This window comes from Helicoverpa zea, chromosome 6 (assembly GCF_022581195.2).
Source record: "Helicoverpa zea isolate HzStark_Cry1AcR chromosome 6, ilHelZeax1.1, whole genome shotgun sequence".
NCBI lineage: Eukaryota > Metazoa > Arthropoda > Insecta > Lepidoptera > Noctuidae > Helicoverpa > Helicoverpa zea.
The window spans coordinates 495,218-513,760 of NC_061457.1; the positions used below are offsets into that span (position 1 = coordinate 495,218).

At 38.0% G+C, this 18,543-nt stretch overlaps 1 protein-coding gene across 1 annotated transcript in view; it reads left to right on the plus strand.

Annotated features, from left to right (window-relative positions):
- The window catches only part of LOC124631461, a 65,025-nt gene that overhangs the window by 7,517 nt on the left and 38,965 nt on the right, over window positions 1-18,543 (plus strand). Inside the window, exon 2 of the mRNA XM_047165860.1 lies at window positions 17,735-17,837. Within this exon, the coding sequence (XP_047021816.1) occupies window positions 17,767-17,837 (71 nt within the window). The 5' untranslated portion in view covers window positions 17,735-17,766. The remainder of the gene's footprint in view (window positions 1-17,734; window positions 17,838-18,543) is intronic.

Sequence of the window (18,543 nt, forward strand, 5' to 3'; positions counted from 1 at the left end):
GGAAACCATTGCCCTCGACTTCCTTTGTGATTACGCGTTTTTTGCTAATATCGGAAACAGATGTCGAAAGCAATAGCCACTATCTTAAACATATCTATTTGGTATTGCGTCCATCTGTTCTGCTTTCATGGTTAAAGCTCTTTGTAAAGCTATGATTTTGCCAATTTTGCAATATGATAACAAAAGATCACGAGAGGAGTGACATTTTTAGGACTAAGAAGTACTTTTTAGGAATCTAGAATCTATAGGAAAAGCAATCAAGAAAAAAGGGTAAAATAAATGCAGAATAATCACCAAAATTTCTTAGAAGGTAATAAGAGTAGAGTTACATATACTTTCCTGTAATCTATCCCTGGTACATATGACGTTCGTACAGCATCACGAGCGGCAACAGGTTGGCGTGACCGCGGCGTCAGTCACGTCACGTCTCGCGCGCATAAGTCAGCGCAGAGACTTGTGTTATTGGCGGCGCACGCGTCGCGAGCCAGGCTATGTACTCGTTACTGAAGATTAAGTGGACGATATTTCCTGACTTACGGAGTTCATATAAATAAACGATTTAAACAAGATACAGTGCTATGTTGTTGTAGTTCACATAGTTCGCTATTTCCATATAGATAACTTTGTGCAGCGTATGAAAAAAATTGTTCAATGAAAGAACTTACATATATCAATCACTCAATCATGGATTCGAAACTGCCCAACAGTAGCATAAAAAGACCTATAAAAGCAATGATTAATAGCCCATCAACTCAAAACTCGTAAACTCTACTACAATGCTAACCAAAATACAATAAAATATTGAATCATCGGAATTTGAAGCATCAACACTCCACACTGGAGTGCTACAATTACTGCGACGAAATAATCGCGCGTCATTGTCTCAGTCGCACCGGGCGGGGTGTACTACTGCACACAATGCGTTTGTAACGCAGCTCTGTGCGACAATCGCAACGGATTGACGTTTACTACCGTTATAGACGTAACAAATGTATTGTCGAGATGCAGTTGTTTGTTGTGGAGCGAGCCACGAGAGATAGCGATTGTTTTGAAATTGAGAGTTTCCTTTTCCTTCCTTGTTCAATTGTTATTATTTCACTGGGAATACATATTGTGTGTTGGATTGTTTAAAATTAATATGAGAAGGGCTGGACAGTAGACAATCTATTCTAAACGATTGGGAATCTTGCAACAGTTGTAATGTTATTGTATTGAATTGTATTGTATACTGAAACGACTTCCTATTTTGAACGCTGTATTATTTTTTTCTATGTTTTGGTTTGAGTTAACGTACATTCGTCTCTGTGATGTAACGATGCCAACACACACTCTGCTCATCCCTTACACCACACTCCATCTCCAATAAAGGTTTTCTCGAACTGAGCTTTGATTGAACTATACACATGTTATTGAGAGCACCCCGTGGCGGCTCCCGCGCATGCGCGTTCCCCCGCGGTATGACACTCACAATACAAACCGATCGCTTTTGATCGTCATGTCAGGCGCACCTTGAGTTACGACGCGATTTTATTGCGCAGGAGTTTATAACGTTAGGGAACGATTCGAATGTTAGGGGAATGTCATTCAAATGTTAGGGGAGTTCGCGAATTGCTGCACAGTAGCGCATGAGTGAATTATTTGGTTCTATTGAGTATACAAACATTGTGTAGAAGCATGTACGGGGGCTTGTGCATGTTGACTCTTGAATAGAGCACTTTAGGAAATTGCTGATGGACGATATACGAGGGTCTGTTATATCCCAAGTAGAGCCTGACATGGTTCTGTGAATAGATTTGCTATTCAATGCAGCTTTCGTGGTTTACTTCCAGATATGTTATAACAAATTAACGATAAACGACCCAGTGCTTGAATTATCTATTGTTTTGAAATGAAAATAAAATGACACCGTTTTCGTAGACTTCCAAGGACACATTAACACAGATTTTTTATATTTTTCTAGACAAACATAAAATTATACAAAAGTATAACGGTTCTGCTTTGATACAGACATCATCAAATAAACCGGGTCTCTCCTAACAAAACGCCGAACTGACATAAATAAATGACGTTACTACAATAAAAAATAGCATTTCCCCGGCGATTGCGTTAGAAATGTTTAATTCAGAACAGGTTTAGTACAAAGCCGGTCGCGGGCCCCGAGCGGGCCCCGGCGCGGCCCACAATGCCGGCGACTCATTTATATCACTCACGCCGAACAATCGGGGGTAGGCACAAAGCGAGCTACTAAACAACCCTTTGTGACACAATTTTTTCTAATTTATTCAAAGCAGGGTCAGTAACCCGATATTTTGACGCTAGTCATTTATTTGCAACAAATCTTTTTTCTATAAACATATTATGTAGGTTCTTTTTTGCCTGCGATATTATTCGTTGAGGTATGAACGGTTAAGTTTTTTTAAATGTTTTCTGCTACACATAACGCTGGTAATATTTATCGATATGAAACGTGGTGGACGAGTATTTCCCACGCTCGCGGTCACGACTTGCAATTACCCTTTGCTACGCTAGGAGGGTTCGAAATTATGGAGAAAAACAGTAAAAACACTATCGCGAAACACTTTGCTGTTTTGCTTCACTAGTTTAACACGCTCACCTCTACTGAAACAACCGGTAGGCGCATGGGAATATCCTATAATATTGGCAATAAAACTATCTCTGTGAGTTGGAGAGAAAGTATTCAATGAAATCGTAAACCTTCACCATAAAGGTCCCGTGGATTACATTTAGCAATTTCAATTCACATCATAATTTCACATTTCTATAACCATAAAGTTGTGCGGATAATCACAAATCGTAAAAGATAACTAGGTATACAGACGACCATGAAATGGTACCACTCATCACAACATTGCTTGGCGTGGAGTGTAAATGTGTCTCAGACGGATATGAGCGACGTTAATCCCATGATGCCCTGGTATAAGCGGCGGTAGCTACGGCTTCAATTAATAGCCGAGCACTAATATTTGCGAAATTGCGACTGAAAGACTTGAAGAGTATTGTACTAATCTGCTTTATGAAATGCTTAGGCTAGTATCTATTCAATAACTGATGCGTGAATGCCAAATAGGCAGGCTTCTTCTTCACATGTTCGTTCAGGAGGGACTAAATTTGTGTAAATCTTCTATAAAAGTCGCGGCAAATTGTTAGATTATAAACTTTGAACGGCAATGTTTAGTAAGTGCCGTTAGACAATTATTTGTACAGTAGTAAAAAGTGTGTGTTTGTTAAATCAAACTTAAATGATACATACTATAGAATGTTTGATCATCACCGAAAAGTAGGATGGTAAAAAAGTGATTCGCAAAAAAAACTGTTACAAAACTATTTTGGCAGCATCATTAATATCATCCAACAATACTAATCACCCAAAAAAGTATGGTGATCACAAAACACATTAAGGCTGATTACACACGAACTAAATTAAAGGTAAAATTGTATAGTTCATTGGAATAATCCGTTGGGATCCATTTGTCACGAGCCCACGCCTCCGACAAAGTAATAAGGAAATACACGAGTTCTTAACTTAATTAGGTGAGGTCATCTAACATCATTAACTTCTATATAGCACCAGATATTTACATTTATCACGCAACTGACACACTAATATTAATACTTGACTGTGTAATAAGTAGTAGGTACTTCTTTTGCTTTATGATTAGAGAAAACGGGCTGCGAGCAGATGACCTGGTATACATATAATATACAAATCTTGATATGTTAGCACATTGATTAGGTACCTAAAAATCCTTTATCAACCAATCTGCTAAATGAATTTTGGGTATCAGACTTGTGAGTTTGTAAGCAGCGTACGCAGGCGGCGCGTACGCAACAGCGCGGCGTGAGAGCAGCGCGCACGCGCGGCATCTCGCGCTCATTAGAGTGCGTGACTTCATTCCCTCTCGTCTGTCCTGCTGCAGCACTTAACGTCCATACATCGAAAGCGCTTTTTGCCGCGTCATACTTAATGACGGAGATAACTCGCTAAGTACCACCTATTATAGATTTCACTGAGAAAAAAGAAAAAGTTAGTACTTACACATAATTGGTACTAGAAAATTGTCTCGCCGTATACAGCCGTTAATTAGGTACAAACATTCGACTGGTACAAAAAAACAGTAAAACAACACTGATATAACATTGTATTGCAAAGGAAATGACAATTATGAGTGAGATTTATTGGCCGTTTATGGATGACAAGTTTTTGTTGGTGTTTTAAATCTTGCTTTAGTGATCGATATAGCAAAAAGATTTATAATCTTTTTAATGGAACTGTAGTGGTACCTATATAATCGGATGATCAGCTGGTTTCGCTAACCAGGTGACCCTATGTGGTGCGATTATCTCGTTCAGTGCCAGTAGAGCGGATGATGGCAGCAGGTGGAAAGTGCTGCAGCGATGGCAAACGAAAGTTCAGACATTCCTCACAGCTCAGTTAATTCTGACAGTTTAGCACTAACGATGAGCATCCACCCGGAAACCTTCAGTCTGCTAATGTTTAAATAGTTTTTGTTATAATTAGTGAGTAACTGTATTTAGAACTGTTATTTTAGATTGAGTGTTTGCTTTGTCTAAATAAGTGAACGATCTCCAAGCGAATCCGCTTGGAGACATTGCTGATATTAGAAGAAATAGCTTTTTAAATTCTTTTTATTTTTTATAAATTTATCGTCTTCCGAAGTTCTTAGATAAATAAAACTTAGGAGTAAATAATACCTAAGGATCATGTAGATTTATGGTATTTCAATCAAGCCAAATACATTCAATTTTGATTATTGCCACAGGTGCAAATACTATACCCATCGACACGTGCGTTTGGAAAACTGCCAGAACACTAAGTGCCTAGAAATTCCTTTATCGTACAAGACATGCAAGCATTAGTATGAGAGTGGTAGCACCACTAAAGGGATTCCAAACATTGAAATTCCAAAGTGGATGGACCGGGGAAGACAACTCTAACCTGCTAGTTGCAAGCGAGTTACGAGAAGTATCAACACATTAACAGTTCCACACTTATCCACGTAATAGTTTCGAAGAATAATAGAAAACGACATGACTGCGCGCTCTCTAGTTTATTAAAAAACAATCAAAGAATCTTCGGACGTAATAACTCAATCACAAAAACTCATTCAGCTGTCCGCGAACGGTGAATGATCGATGACGCATCACTTCTGTGTTCCCTGGAGTACGCGCATGCGCACACTCCGTGATGGCACGAAAATCTGCGCCTGACCACACCCTCGTGGGATTCAGGTCACTGTGAAGTCCATTTGTAATCTTGTGGGAAACGACCATGTGAAAATCGTGCTACGGAAACAAATCCATGGTGGAATTGTTATATATACACAGTTTCGGCGCAAATTGCTTAATGTTATTCAGCTAAACAATTTAGACTAAGTTGAAAATCTTGCTTAATCTGATGGCACGTTACGCTAGAAGTAACATACAAACACAATTTATATTGTGTGAGAAAGGTGTCTTTTCAATATGCAATTTTTCAGTCAGACAATTCCAGACTTTCCGAAAGCTTCCTACAGTACTTAAATATCTTAAAATAACTTTTTAATAACATGTGTGGTTATTTTCGTCTCCCTTTAACCCGTACAACTGTCCACGGGTGTTGGGTGCCAGTGTCACGGCGCATGCGCACGCCCTCCGCCCTATGCGCGCGCGCACCTGTCCGTTACGCTCGGCGCACTCGCACTTGACCAATAATGCGGGCCTTAGCAACAAGTGCAATGACATTACCTTCGTTTGTGAACTCCGTAGTAGGTTCACTAATAGCCTTTTGCAGACTTAATTTGGTGCTTGAAATCATGATTATGTTTCAAAAATGTTTTAAAAAATCGCCACGTTAATGATGCGGCGGAGTTGATTAGAAAAGAAAATTTCTCATATTTTTTATTCAACAGCTATTCAAATTTTTTATTCAAGAAAGTTTTCTAATTTGGTGTTCATTAAGTATGTTATTGGCAACAGCAGAATCTCTATGGCCAGTTCAAGTATGACCACAGTATGAAACTTGTTCTTCACTCAGCGAAAGTGCTTCATTTCCCTCCACTATGGAATACTCGATAGACGCTTTACAGGATAATTAGCGCTCTATCTGTCTGCTTGATCTTGTTTAATTAATTGGGGACAAGTGTCGGACTGGCCGGGGGCTCGTGGCTCCTCGTTAGTGCGGGGAAATGAGCGCTTTCCACGCCACTGGGAAGGTGAGTCAGTTCGGCTAATCTTACCGGAATGCTGTCGTGAAGGAAGGTTGAAAGTTTAATAGTATCCGTTATGTATGGGCTAGCGTGGGTCTTAGTGAATATTTGTACTTGTAGTTGTATTTGTGTTATGTCTAGGTGTCTGAGTTCCTACAGATTGGTTTCGATTTGCAGTAATCCGTGCAAAAACCCAATAAAGTTTGCAATAGGATTGGAATTCTTATCAATACTCACGCAAACGACAACTCGAATTCACGACTAACTGTTTACAAACTTGACAAATATTAGCATTTTTCGTGATCATTTCTGTAATTGGCTTATCTATTTCTATAGACTGCAACTGTATTTTCTATTATTCGATTAAATTAATACCGAATTATAAGAGTTACAAAAGGTTAATTTTACTTTGTAGTTCAGTGATAATGTGCGTGTCTTATTGATCGGCTGCGCAGGTGCAGACTGTATTAAAGTTGATCGGACGCGCGGCTCCGGGACGCCCCACTGGGAGAGTTAAAATGTCTCGATATCATGATTTTTGAGATCAACTGATATTCTGATATTTCGCGAAGATACCACTGCAAACGTGTGTAATATATGGCAGTTAAATGTAGCTGCTCTTAAAATTCAGATGCAGTTTATACGTAAATAGTATTAAGACTCGTTAAATAAATGTGTTTTATTTAATAGATAGTCAAACAAAGTATGCTTTAGCTTGCAGAGAGATAAAAAACCTGTATTGATAGATTAATCATCACATACTTCATATGAATTTATAACCATACATTTCTGGCTACCGACGCAGGTGTAAGCTGAGGAGGTTAGTAATCATTCTCATAATTTATCATGATGACGGGAAATCACAGCCACGGTGTAAATATTGTACAATTTACTTGACAATAAACGTTTCAAGTTATACCCAACACAGGATACAGTAATGTACTTAGAAATATGTCTCTAACTGTCCGACACAGTACCGTTTCAACGAGAAGCTATGATTTTTCTAGTTGTCACAATAAGTGTCCTCAATTCAAGTAATTCCTCATATTTGTTTACTTACACATAAAAACAACAATTTCAAATACTTATAAATCTGCAGTTGATTTACAGACAGATGCCAATCTACACTTCAATTAACTTTACGACATAATAATAGTGTATATTGTCCATCTGTTATTGCACCCAGTCATGCGTCAATGTCAATGAGGAACACCAACTGTGGAGGAAATATGAGGAGGAAATGATGAGCAAGCACCACGGCTGGTGGAGCGTCACGATGTCCCTCCGGCGGCCGCCCGGCACGGACCGGTGGCGATGACGGTAATTAGCCGGACTGTGGGCGCTTCCGTTCATTACGATTATGAATGACATTGTACATGGAGATAGATAAGTATAGAGGAAGTTGTGAAGGCTAATGATTTTAGGTGAAGTTTTACTTATGTGATTTGGAGAATGCTCGGTTGTAAGACTCGGCTCTGTCTATCTATAGCTACATAAGTATTGACGTCTTCCTTTCGATCCATGTGTGTAAATAGTGTAAGTAGGTACACTTAAATAAGGCATTATGGTCCAAAACACAGTTATAAGTTGAAAAAGCTTTAATAACTTGGGTTAAAGACCACACAAGTTAATCACCGTAGTTAATCTAATAGCATTTCAACATAATATAAGTAAATCAGCAAGTCGTACTAAATCACAATCTTATATCTTGGTCGATTAAATTATCGTTCGGAAACACCCACGAGTCGCGACTCCTATAAGGAATAAGCACAAATGTTTTGTAGTTATCAGTTAGTTCGACTGTATTGCAACTAAAGTTTATTTATGCGAATTATTCATGAGTTTTAAAACTAATTAAATTCAGCCGAGATAATGCTCGTTCTGTGGTGACGTTACACTGAAACGTAGCGCTGTTAAATGATTGTTGCGTTATTTGGATTCAATAACTCGGTGAAGAACTGGTTACTTACCTACTCTTTCCTAATAAAGTTATTATACAACCTAAAAAAATAATTCTGTTAAAGTAAATAGCATTCGTTTATAATCTTCCCGTAGAAACCGACAGGATTATTCAAATAGTGAGTATTCAGTTAAACAATATTTAGCTTTAACTTCGTTTTCGTTACAAACCAGCCTCTTCCCGAGAGCCCCAGAATTACTCACAAAAAAGTATAAAAAATAACTTTCTGGTCTGCGGCCGCTTTGCCCCGACCGGTTTGCGGCGCCCGCGCCGCACTTTTGAATAATTTCTCTTGATACCGTACGAAATTATTCCGTTTCGATAGCCGTGCTGTTATCCGACGTAGCCCAGTCAACAGTGTATTCCTTTATTTTTACTCTATTTAAAATATGCAAACTGACTGATAGGTTTAGTTTCACGTTAAATTGGCTGCGAGCAATTTGTACGACATAGAGGCGATAACATCCAGAGTACGTACACTCGTATGTTAGCGCTCTGAGACAGCCACGACTGATTTCTAGTGAGTGTATTACTTGTATTTTAACGAAATATTAACAAACAGCGATAGAACTCATGCAGTACGTATTAATCGATACAGCGGTGACAGGATTACAGTCATTATAATTTATGTCTATTACAATCCGAGGCTGTTTTTCGATAAGAATAAGGTATTTCTAGTGTATGTCTTATTAGCTCATACATGGCACCCTTGTTTCCATATTCCTGCCATATCTCACGACCACAGACCGATGCATCATATAGAAGCGACGACGAGACAAAGAAGTAAATCCCTCAGTAATGAAGCGTTTCATGCAATAAACATGGCTGCCACCGCCGAGTGATTTACGAGACTGGCGCAAGCGCAGCCACACGCTTGCAACACGCTATCAATAATGTACTAGAGAAAAACAGCTACGAGCCTGTGTTTTACTGAAGTATTTACCTTGTGTGGTCTGACGAAGAATCAACGGGATCATTTCCAAGAAAATGGCTTGTCCAACAGCAGCTGAAGAGAGCCAAGTGCAAGAATTGGTACAACATAGGAGAGCAACATATGTAAGAAGTTTTTATTCTAGAATTAAGACAAGATGGAGATGAGATAAACATTACAGTATATGAAAGATTGCACGTGTGGTTTTGTTTTGGCACAAGCATCAAATAACGTAGATGTTGTAACAGTAGGCTCGGCTGTCGAATGTAGGCAGTACGTTGTTCTCAGGCAGGCTGTTGCTTCATCTGTGAATGAATTATAGATGCTATCGATGGCTCATTTCCTTGCAATATTGTTGTGGGTATGACAGATCTATTGAATGGTTAATGAATGGAGTAATAATAATCTCGCATTTTGCACAAAACATTGTTGCATTTGTCAGAAAACTATGTTCTTTAACTTGAAAGACGTAGTAGCAATTAAATTATGATATTGGTTATAATTTTTCTATATTAAAGTTCGGCCATTCAGAGAATGCGTTCCTGACACGTCGCGATTGAACTGACGACGTAACTTTGCAATGGCGTTGCAGTTACGATAAAAATATTTTTGCTGGTTGTTTACCGTTTTAACAATTGAGGAGCATTAAAACAACATTATTATATCAATAATCAATGAATGTTATTACGTCGTCAGTTCAATCGCGACGTGTCAGGAACGCATTCTCTGAATGGCCGAACTATAGCATAATTGAATTGATGAACGTTTTTATATACATTTAATAAACTTAGGTACATAAAGTTTGATGTTATTTTACTGTCATCGTTTAGACTAGTTTAGCGACTTTCCTTGCTGATGTTCAGCATTCCATATTCCGTATGCTAAGTATATCATAAAACTGTACCAAAAGAGGTGTTAAAATAATCCTCTAAGATTTACGACGAACATTAATTCTAATAAATTCGTAAGAAAATGTTCGTCAAATACATATGTACATAATATATTATCTGCGATTATATGAATATAGAACAGCCTTTTTATGATCGTCCGTGCACATAACAGTTTTAAATTGTTTATTTATGCAAATATTGTGGCGGAATATATTTAAGTGATACAGTGGATGGCAAACATGTCTGTGACCAGTAGTCTACATACATTCGTGAGCTACGTCTTGCTTCAAATATATTTTTTCACCTTATCATTATAAATGTTCTTGAATTTGAATTAACTTGTTAGAACTACATATTTCTACATTACACGCACTAGAAGTAGTGCGTGCCAGGCAAGTCACTTTCCCACCGCAGTGTAACATGAATCATAGACACATTTACATTTGTGGCGGCAGATGTGGAGGCCACTGTTGCGACATACATGGCTACCATCATTTATATTGCCCGCTTGCACCATATACAAACTACCTACTGCACGTATATTTTACCAAGCGGGGCTGTCTTCTATCATGACCATATTTAACTACTGAAACTTACATAAACGTAAATTTGCTATCTGTATAGAATTCCTATTAAATTATTTTCAAACAGATGGACAGACGTCGCGCTTTATTATTAGTAAAGCCATTCCCGTATCTAGTATTTTATAGCAATTTAATATGGCGTCGATATCCATCGATACCTACAATCGTTAAGATAATCGACTATTCATATGAGTCGAACGAAAAAGTCGTATTAAGTTATTTCCATACTTGGCATTAAATACTTAGGTTGTATCTGATACTTGTAATTTTGTAAATTGCAAGATACCTCTCAGATTGCTAGTCATAATGCTAATGAGACAGTAAATTGTACGGCAAAATTGTACGGTGTAAATTGTGCGGGAGTTTTTAAAAACAAATTCGGGTTCGCAAGTCACTACCGGGCCCATGAGCGAAGACAGATTGCCGGGAATTGACAGGGTGTCGCCGTCGACGGACACGTCTGGGAGGACATCATCATCAAATTGTACGGCCACAAATGTGAGTTGTCACTTATGTACCGAAGTTCTTTTGTTTCATCGCAAGAGTTGCCAGCAATAATAAAGTGATTAAAGACAAGATTACCGGTGTGCATATATCACAAACGAGTTATTTTATCTCAAGTACCAGGAAATTGAAAATGCCAAAGTATTCTTGAGAACCCGGGGATGCATCGTCATCATCCTCCTGCCCTTATCCCATGAACATAAGGATGCACGCTACCACCTATAACAGATTGAGATCTACAGATGTCAATAAAATAAATAGTAATTTACAATAAACGACTATCATCAAAAAATATTTTTTCAATATTTTTGCTGTCATCTAGTTATGCTCTCGCCATTTAAATAATGTAAATAATCTGCAATATCAAGTGGCCAATTAAGATGGAAAGAAACCGACGGCTCAATTAAAGCTCGCGTTAATTAATTGATTCATTTAAGAATACCATTCTGAGCTGGTGCAGACATGTAAATATACTGACACGACTATATTAGGATACTATTGTGTCATTAACTTTTGTAAAATATTTCATATTTAGGTTGCTTACCACACATTTTTACTTAATATAGACTCGCTAAACATTAATTGAAATTCATTATGAAAATGGCTGGCGTTGTTGTACCCTATAATCTGTTGCAATTTAATATTATAATTGGTTTAGAAGGAACTGTTAGCAAGTGCTGCATTGCCACTAACCTTTATCTGCTCTCGCTTGAAATAGAGGCTGATACACCTCAGCAACATGACCAACTGTCACATAAAAAACAACAAAATATCGGCCACTTAATTGTCTTGTTAGGGTATAAAAGATATTGAACAAGCTGTCTTTGCCGTTATTAACGTCCATTCTATCTTTGCCTCGTATGGTCTTCATCCGTATGTATTTTTTTAAACATTAATAAATATATTTGTTTATTTAATAACTTTTGCTTCTTAGCTGTATAATCTATAATTTGGAAGCCTTTGTGGTAAGCCCTTGAAAAAGTGCATACTCTCAGTAAATGATAGACTAAGCATGAAAGCGATACAGGTATCTTATATCTCGGAGAGCTCAATAGTCGGGGAGCTCCATTAAGCGGTTCTATTATTGTAACTTTAGAAAGACAGGACTCGCTGCGTCATCTGTGCCCCGGTGCTTTAGGGCTGACCTGAACAAAGTACATAGTATTCAACTACGTCATCGATGAATTTATATTAAACCTTTTCAACATAATAAAACACAATAAACGTATGCTACGTTTATTATGTTTTCAAATAGTTAAGCGTTTTTTTGCTAAGTTTATTTTATTAATATAAACAAATGGCTAATGCTCCCATTATCGAAGTGAACAGGAAACCATTACCGCCAATTTGTATTTTTATCATCAATTTAATAGCTAGCTCGTATCGAACAGGTTCTATCGTCGCAAACTATCACTTTCGCTAATGTTATTCTAGTCGTTTAACTTCCTTTTAATATTCGTATCAGTTTTTCATGGGTTTTATTGAACTTTTAAAATGTGATAAATATGTAGATTAAATCGATTAAGTAGACACCATTCTACAAAACATAATATTTTGCAAATTATCGCCTGTCCGCAGTCCGCTTATCACGTTTATAACTAAATCTATCAATCATATTCTAGCAAAAAGTTTTGATATGGTAGTTGTTGTCTGTGGTCGCAGCCCTACGTCACGTATAATGAGGCGGGCAGCCATCAATCTGCCATCTGTTCGCACATGACGCGATTACTTGCGTTTTCATTATACTGCCACCCCTAGCGAGCATTATCCGAGATATTGATATATTGGATGAAGACGTCGATAAATGCCGATGAATGGCGATTTAAAAAATATAATTTGTACCGCAGCACCGCAGGAGCTATGGTATAGAATTTATTTTATGTCGCTTCTGAAGATAGAATCGGGAGTTACGGGCTTTCTTTGTGAAAACTTTTTCCCCACGGAATGAAGAATGGATAAAACCACAATAAAAAGATATTAAGACTTATGTGCTCTATGTGGATAATCTGGATTGTTCAAAACCACATTACCAAGCACACATATTTTTCATGGATTTAAATATAATTTAAGGTTATTGAAAAAGGGATCATCTTATCATTTTTACAAAAGTTACACTCTATAATATATTATAACTAAGAAAAGCTATGTAAACAGAGACATAATATTTAATTGAGAGCCGTGACCTAAGTGTGAAGTGTAATGTCATAATATCATGTAACACAGTTACGTGCAGCCGGCTAGAATGTTAACTGCCTTATTACCGCGACTGTTGTAAACACGCTGCCTACAACTTACTATAAACGTCACAAATAGCTTAAGGATAGGCTGTAAGTTATCATTAAACATGTTTGTTACTAAATATTATTAATCTTCTTATCGAGTGGGCTTAAAGATTTGCTGATCTAACAATGCTTTGTGTCAGCGTTTTCTCTTTCGACCTAACGAACCACGGGATTGAACCCAAGACTTTGTTGACACTTATTGCAAACTCGAGAGTGATCAAAAAAGCAGATAAATATGATAAAATAACGATGTTAATAACTATATACTTAAACAAAGTGTTCATGTAAACTATCGGAGTATGTTGTCGGCGTTTTTCTTGTCACACAATTATGGTTCACATTTTAACTGAAAAAGTAGTTGTGTCAGTTCGCGCGACTACTAACTATGGAGAATTAGGCTAATGTGTTTCCCAAGCAACGTACAGCAGCTGTATTGGAAAACTGCTAGAAAAACCATAGCATTCCGACAGATTACTCGTGTGGTGCATAGATAATGACATGTTGAGAGATCAGGCCTGATCATGTTGAAATTACACTATCAGTTGGAAAGCTGTAGCGTAATGAGTTAATTGACCCACTCGGTTGACACATATGCGTCAACTTCGAACAAGTCGTACATGAAAGGATCATTCTCATAAGCACAGTCCAATTCCTTGTACCACACAACATCCAGGAACAACTCATGCTTCTGAAACCTAGCATTAGTGTTGAGATGTCGGCGTGACGGCGTAACAGCGAGTAAGTCACGCAGCATGCGATACGTCGCAGCCATTATGCGCACACGCCGACAGCCCGTCATTACGGCTCGCGGCGACGCTCAACATGACGACCTGACAATGTCTAGCAAATTATGATCTACAGTTACAGTATTTTCCATGTTTATGTATTTGACCTCCGCGAACCTGGGATGACAGGTGCGATACAGAAACTTTTCAAATAAATACTGTATCGGTACCCAAGTAATTTTGTAAAGAAAATCACTTACAAGTAGCTAAACCAAGATTAGCAGAAACCCTTAGGATGCAAATCGCATTCCGCTAGCTGTTTAACTTAAAACTCTTTAATATTCTTCCTCTAACACACTACTTGCTACATGTGTAGCAAATATTCACAGTGTGATGGCGTGAACACCTGTAGCTCAAGTAAGTAGTTAGTTTTAATTAACATAATGACCAGTGCTGGCGATCTGAAAAGGCTATCGCACATTACGCTGGCTTTGCTTCAATCTAGGAATCAATTTGAGTAACCCGTCATTATACCATCGTTCACGAGAGATTACGTAGTGATAATGTTAGGGCTGTATCTAGACAAGTCTAGGTAGACTAGACTAACTATTGAGCAGTGTATTTACAGGTTGTTTCACTGCAAAGAATATTAAGTTACATAATCAGTTAGTGCCTGATAGGCTATTGTTCTGTGTATAGTGCGATACGAATAGGCTAATCTGTGAATGAAAGTTGACGCACCTAACATAGACGAAAACTTTTGTGGTCACCTGTTGTAATGTCCGAATTATATTAAGCAATCTAAAACAGTTGAAAATCTCCCAGCTTGGAAGGTCTATCTCTTTTCTTCCACGTAAGGCAAACACTCATAACTGAATCTTATCGCCTGTTTATTATTCCGTGGACATCCGTACTGTAATACCCCTGTAGCGCACAGCACCAGCATCGACTGATGAAGTCATAAAACGCTGCGTTTATAATAAATACTCCTCCATTTGAGGTACACTAATGCAACGGAGATGCGGTCCGAGCGTATAATTACCGACGAGCTAGCATAGCCGTGCCCCGCGGCGCTGCCTGCCTCTACTGAACTGTTTCCATCACCTGATAGTGTTTTGATGAAGCACAGGGAGTTTTTCTTCGAAGCCTCTTGATTTTTCATTATTATCATTTTTTTTTTGTTTTGGTAAATTATAGCTTAGCAAATGTTTTAAAATTGAAACAAACCTACTTCGTCCGTGAAACTTACATAAAATAAAAGAAAACACACAAGATTAGTATTGCAGTTGTGAAGGTCACCTGTCACTGTTCAGTTAATTAAAACAAACCATGGGTGGTCTGTCTACACCAAACTTTAAGAAATTTAATACTTTAGGTATCACTAAACCCGATTCGGTTTCTCTCATCACGTCTATACTTTTTCTGTTTATTATAAAACCAAGTCATATTTTATTTATTTTAGGAGACTGATTCGTTTCAAATTGGCAAACACGAGAACTGTTTATTTCACAATTTAAAATCAATAATAAAACGGATAGCAATTATGTATTGGGAATCATCCGTAACAACGATTACTTAATGAAGTGCGAATGTTTTGCAAGTGCCGCTCGCGCTTGTTTTATTGTTAATTGGGCAAGCTATTGGTCGCGCCTCTTCGCGCCGGTAAACACCGCGGCGTGAGCACAACCGTGCCCAATCGGAGCACGATTAGGACTATGAAAAGGTTGTATTGAGTTACAATAATTCTTGGTGGTGTATCTTGCTGTAGATATATGGCCCTAACAAAATGTGTATACCTGTTTTCATTATATTGTACGAAATACAGTTTAGTTTTTATCTGAATCTATAATCTCTATCTGAATCTTATCAAGTATTATCGATTATTAAATACCTATTCCAAAAACCACCAATAATTAAATTATTATACTATAAAGGTTATTACAGACTTCTAATAAATATTTAACTTCAATAAATCAGGACAAGTTTATGCTTTTTTACATAATTAATAAACTCGGACTACAAATTGCTGTCATCAACATTAAAATAAAACATAAATTTAAATAATCACTTGATTGTTCAACTATAAAACCATTTTGTTTCTCATTAATAACAAACTTGAGACTGGATTAAGAGGTTTTTAAATATTTCTTAACACTAAACAACATTGATTGAATAAATCGGCGCAGCTTGACAAACGTGAAATTAATAACCAGACGAATTTCAGCAAAATTAAAAGGCGTAACATTAATTTTAAATGCAATCATTTAAAGAAGTCGTATTTTCAATTACAATCAGAATTAGTATGTGGAAACGTCACAAGCGTAGTCATATCAGCAATATGTTCAAACTACTTGAACGTGCTGAAACGGCACTGTAAAAGATGATACTAGACATTCTTAATAAAACTTCGAGGTGTAAAAACAGCAAAATATAAATTTGTAGGAAACTGCGAAATCCCTCAGGCTTTGCTCACTTTGTATAGCACGTTATCGCGTCATCTCCATTGAAGTGCAGCGGCGCGCGCGCAGTTTTTGCGGCGGCTCGTTAAGCTCTACATCAGCTCACAATTTGTCACCGCGTCGCGACCGACACCGACGCACTGCCCGATTTATTTGCATTCCTTTATGGACATACGACACTTGTATGTATTTCTGAAGTTCTTGGGAGGATCTGGAATATGAACAAAATTAGATATTTTTTGTTGGTGAGGGTACCTAGATTCGTTTTAGTTCTGAAAATTATGCATTACACGTGACGTAGCAGTCAGTTGGTATTGAGATTGGTATTCAGCACAAGAATTTGCGAGGTGACACACAGACACAGGTGCACCCTCTATTCCTTCACTTCCATAGCCCGATGGGACAACAATCCAACACGACCGGAGAGAGATCAGGCGCAGAACCGACATTTACGTGCTCTCCGATGCACAAATACCAACTTCCAGGCTGTTTCGTGAACGTCTCTAAAACCCACAAAGTGATTTCGGCTCGACCCGGGAATCAAACCCGAGACCTCGACAGCTGCGCTTGCTACAGCTAGACCAATGAGGCAGTGAACCTACAGGTTACGTCATTTTAGATTACGTGTGTTCTATTTTAAGATTCCTGAAATGTTACTAAAGTTCCTATTTTATTTAAAATATTATGTATGTCGGACTTAAAGGACAATGAACAAGTTCTTACTCTTAATATTTGGAATTGAAGTTATGAAAAAGACCTAAGTTTTTTTGCCTCCTGACAATTTTGAGCTGTGAAAAATTTCACAACTACCAGATTTCATGAAATTAAACTCCAATGGGTCGACTTACCTACGCTACGCGAGTTTCCCCCTAACCCAAAATATTGTGGATTTATATCCCCTCGACTGTTGAACGGACTTAAATATATTATGGATACCCTATTATACCATACGGCCAGACGTGAATGACAACATCGAGAAATGTTGACGATTTAACGATCTGGTCAAATTATCATGAACATTTCATGAAATATTTAAGCTTTTCATGAAGTGGTCAAATCTACGATATGGCTACGACATACACATGTATCCCTTAATAAGAGTGTAACACAATACCTCTGCTATGCCTTATGTAGTCTTCATTTTATCTAACAGAACGTATGTTTGTCCATAGATCCAGTATCGTTGGCAGTAGTCCAGTGCGCCATGTCTGCGGTGATGAGCACGCTGTCCATGATCAGCGGCACCAGGCGCGCGCACCGCAAGCTTCAATGCAGGTAACCTATCATGGATCTTTTGGTCATTTTTCATTCACAAGAAGTAGCTTATAGCGTACCTACTGGGTTCGCGGTAATCTGGAGTTTGTCTTTTGTCTGATATTGGCAGTTGCAATTAATAAAAGTTGAGGAGCTTCTAAGCTTCATTTATTTGATTTGCTTTCTGAATTCAGTTCACTCAAAAGACTCATGCCAACTCACACAATTCGATTTCCATGACCAAGAAATGATTTGTTTTTCGAAACAAAACCTAAATATTCAAAAGCAAATATGAATAGAATAGAAAAATGGAGCACACTTACAGTTCAAAAAAGTAATGAAAGAGATCTTTCGCGAGAGTGCAGTGAGCATACCGCGGGCTGGGTGGCGAACCGTCGTGGAATGCAGAGTATCGGGCAATTCAATTACCATGATACCCGCACGACTCGCGCGCAGAGCGGCGCGGCGGGCGGCGTGGGCGCAGCTCGCGGGCTCATTACATGCTTATATAGGGGATTATTCGCTGTATGATGTGGATTTCGCTGTATGAAATAAAATATACCTAAAAGCTAGTCAAAGAATGACGAGGAAAGTTTTTTCATTGTACGTATATTTGTCCGCAAATATAAAACACGTCTTGCGTTGCGTGTTGGTAATAAATATGATTGCACTACCTAACTTATCTATTAAGCAATTGTTTTATTGCTTGTTTCTGAAAACACCGCAT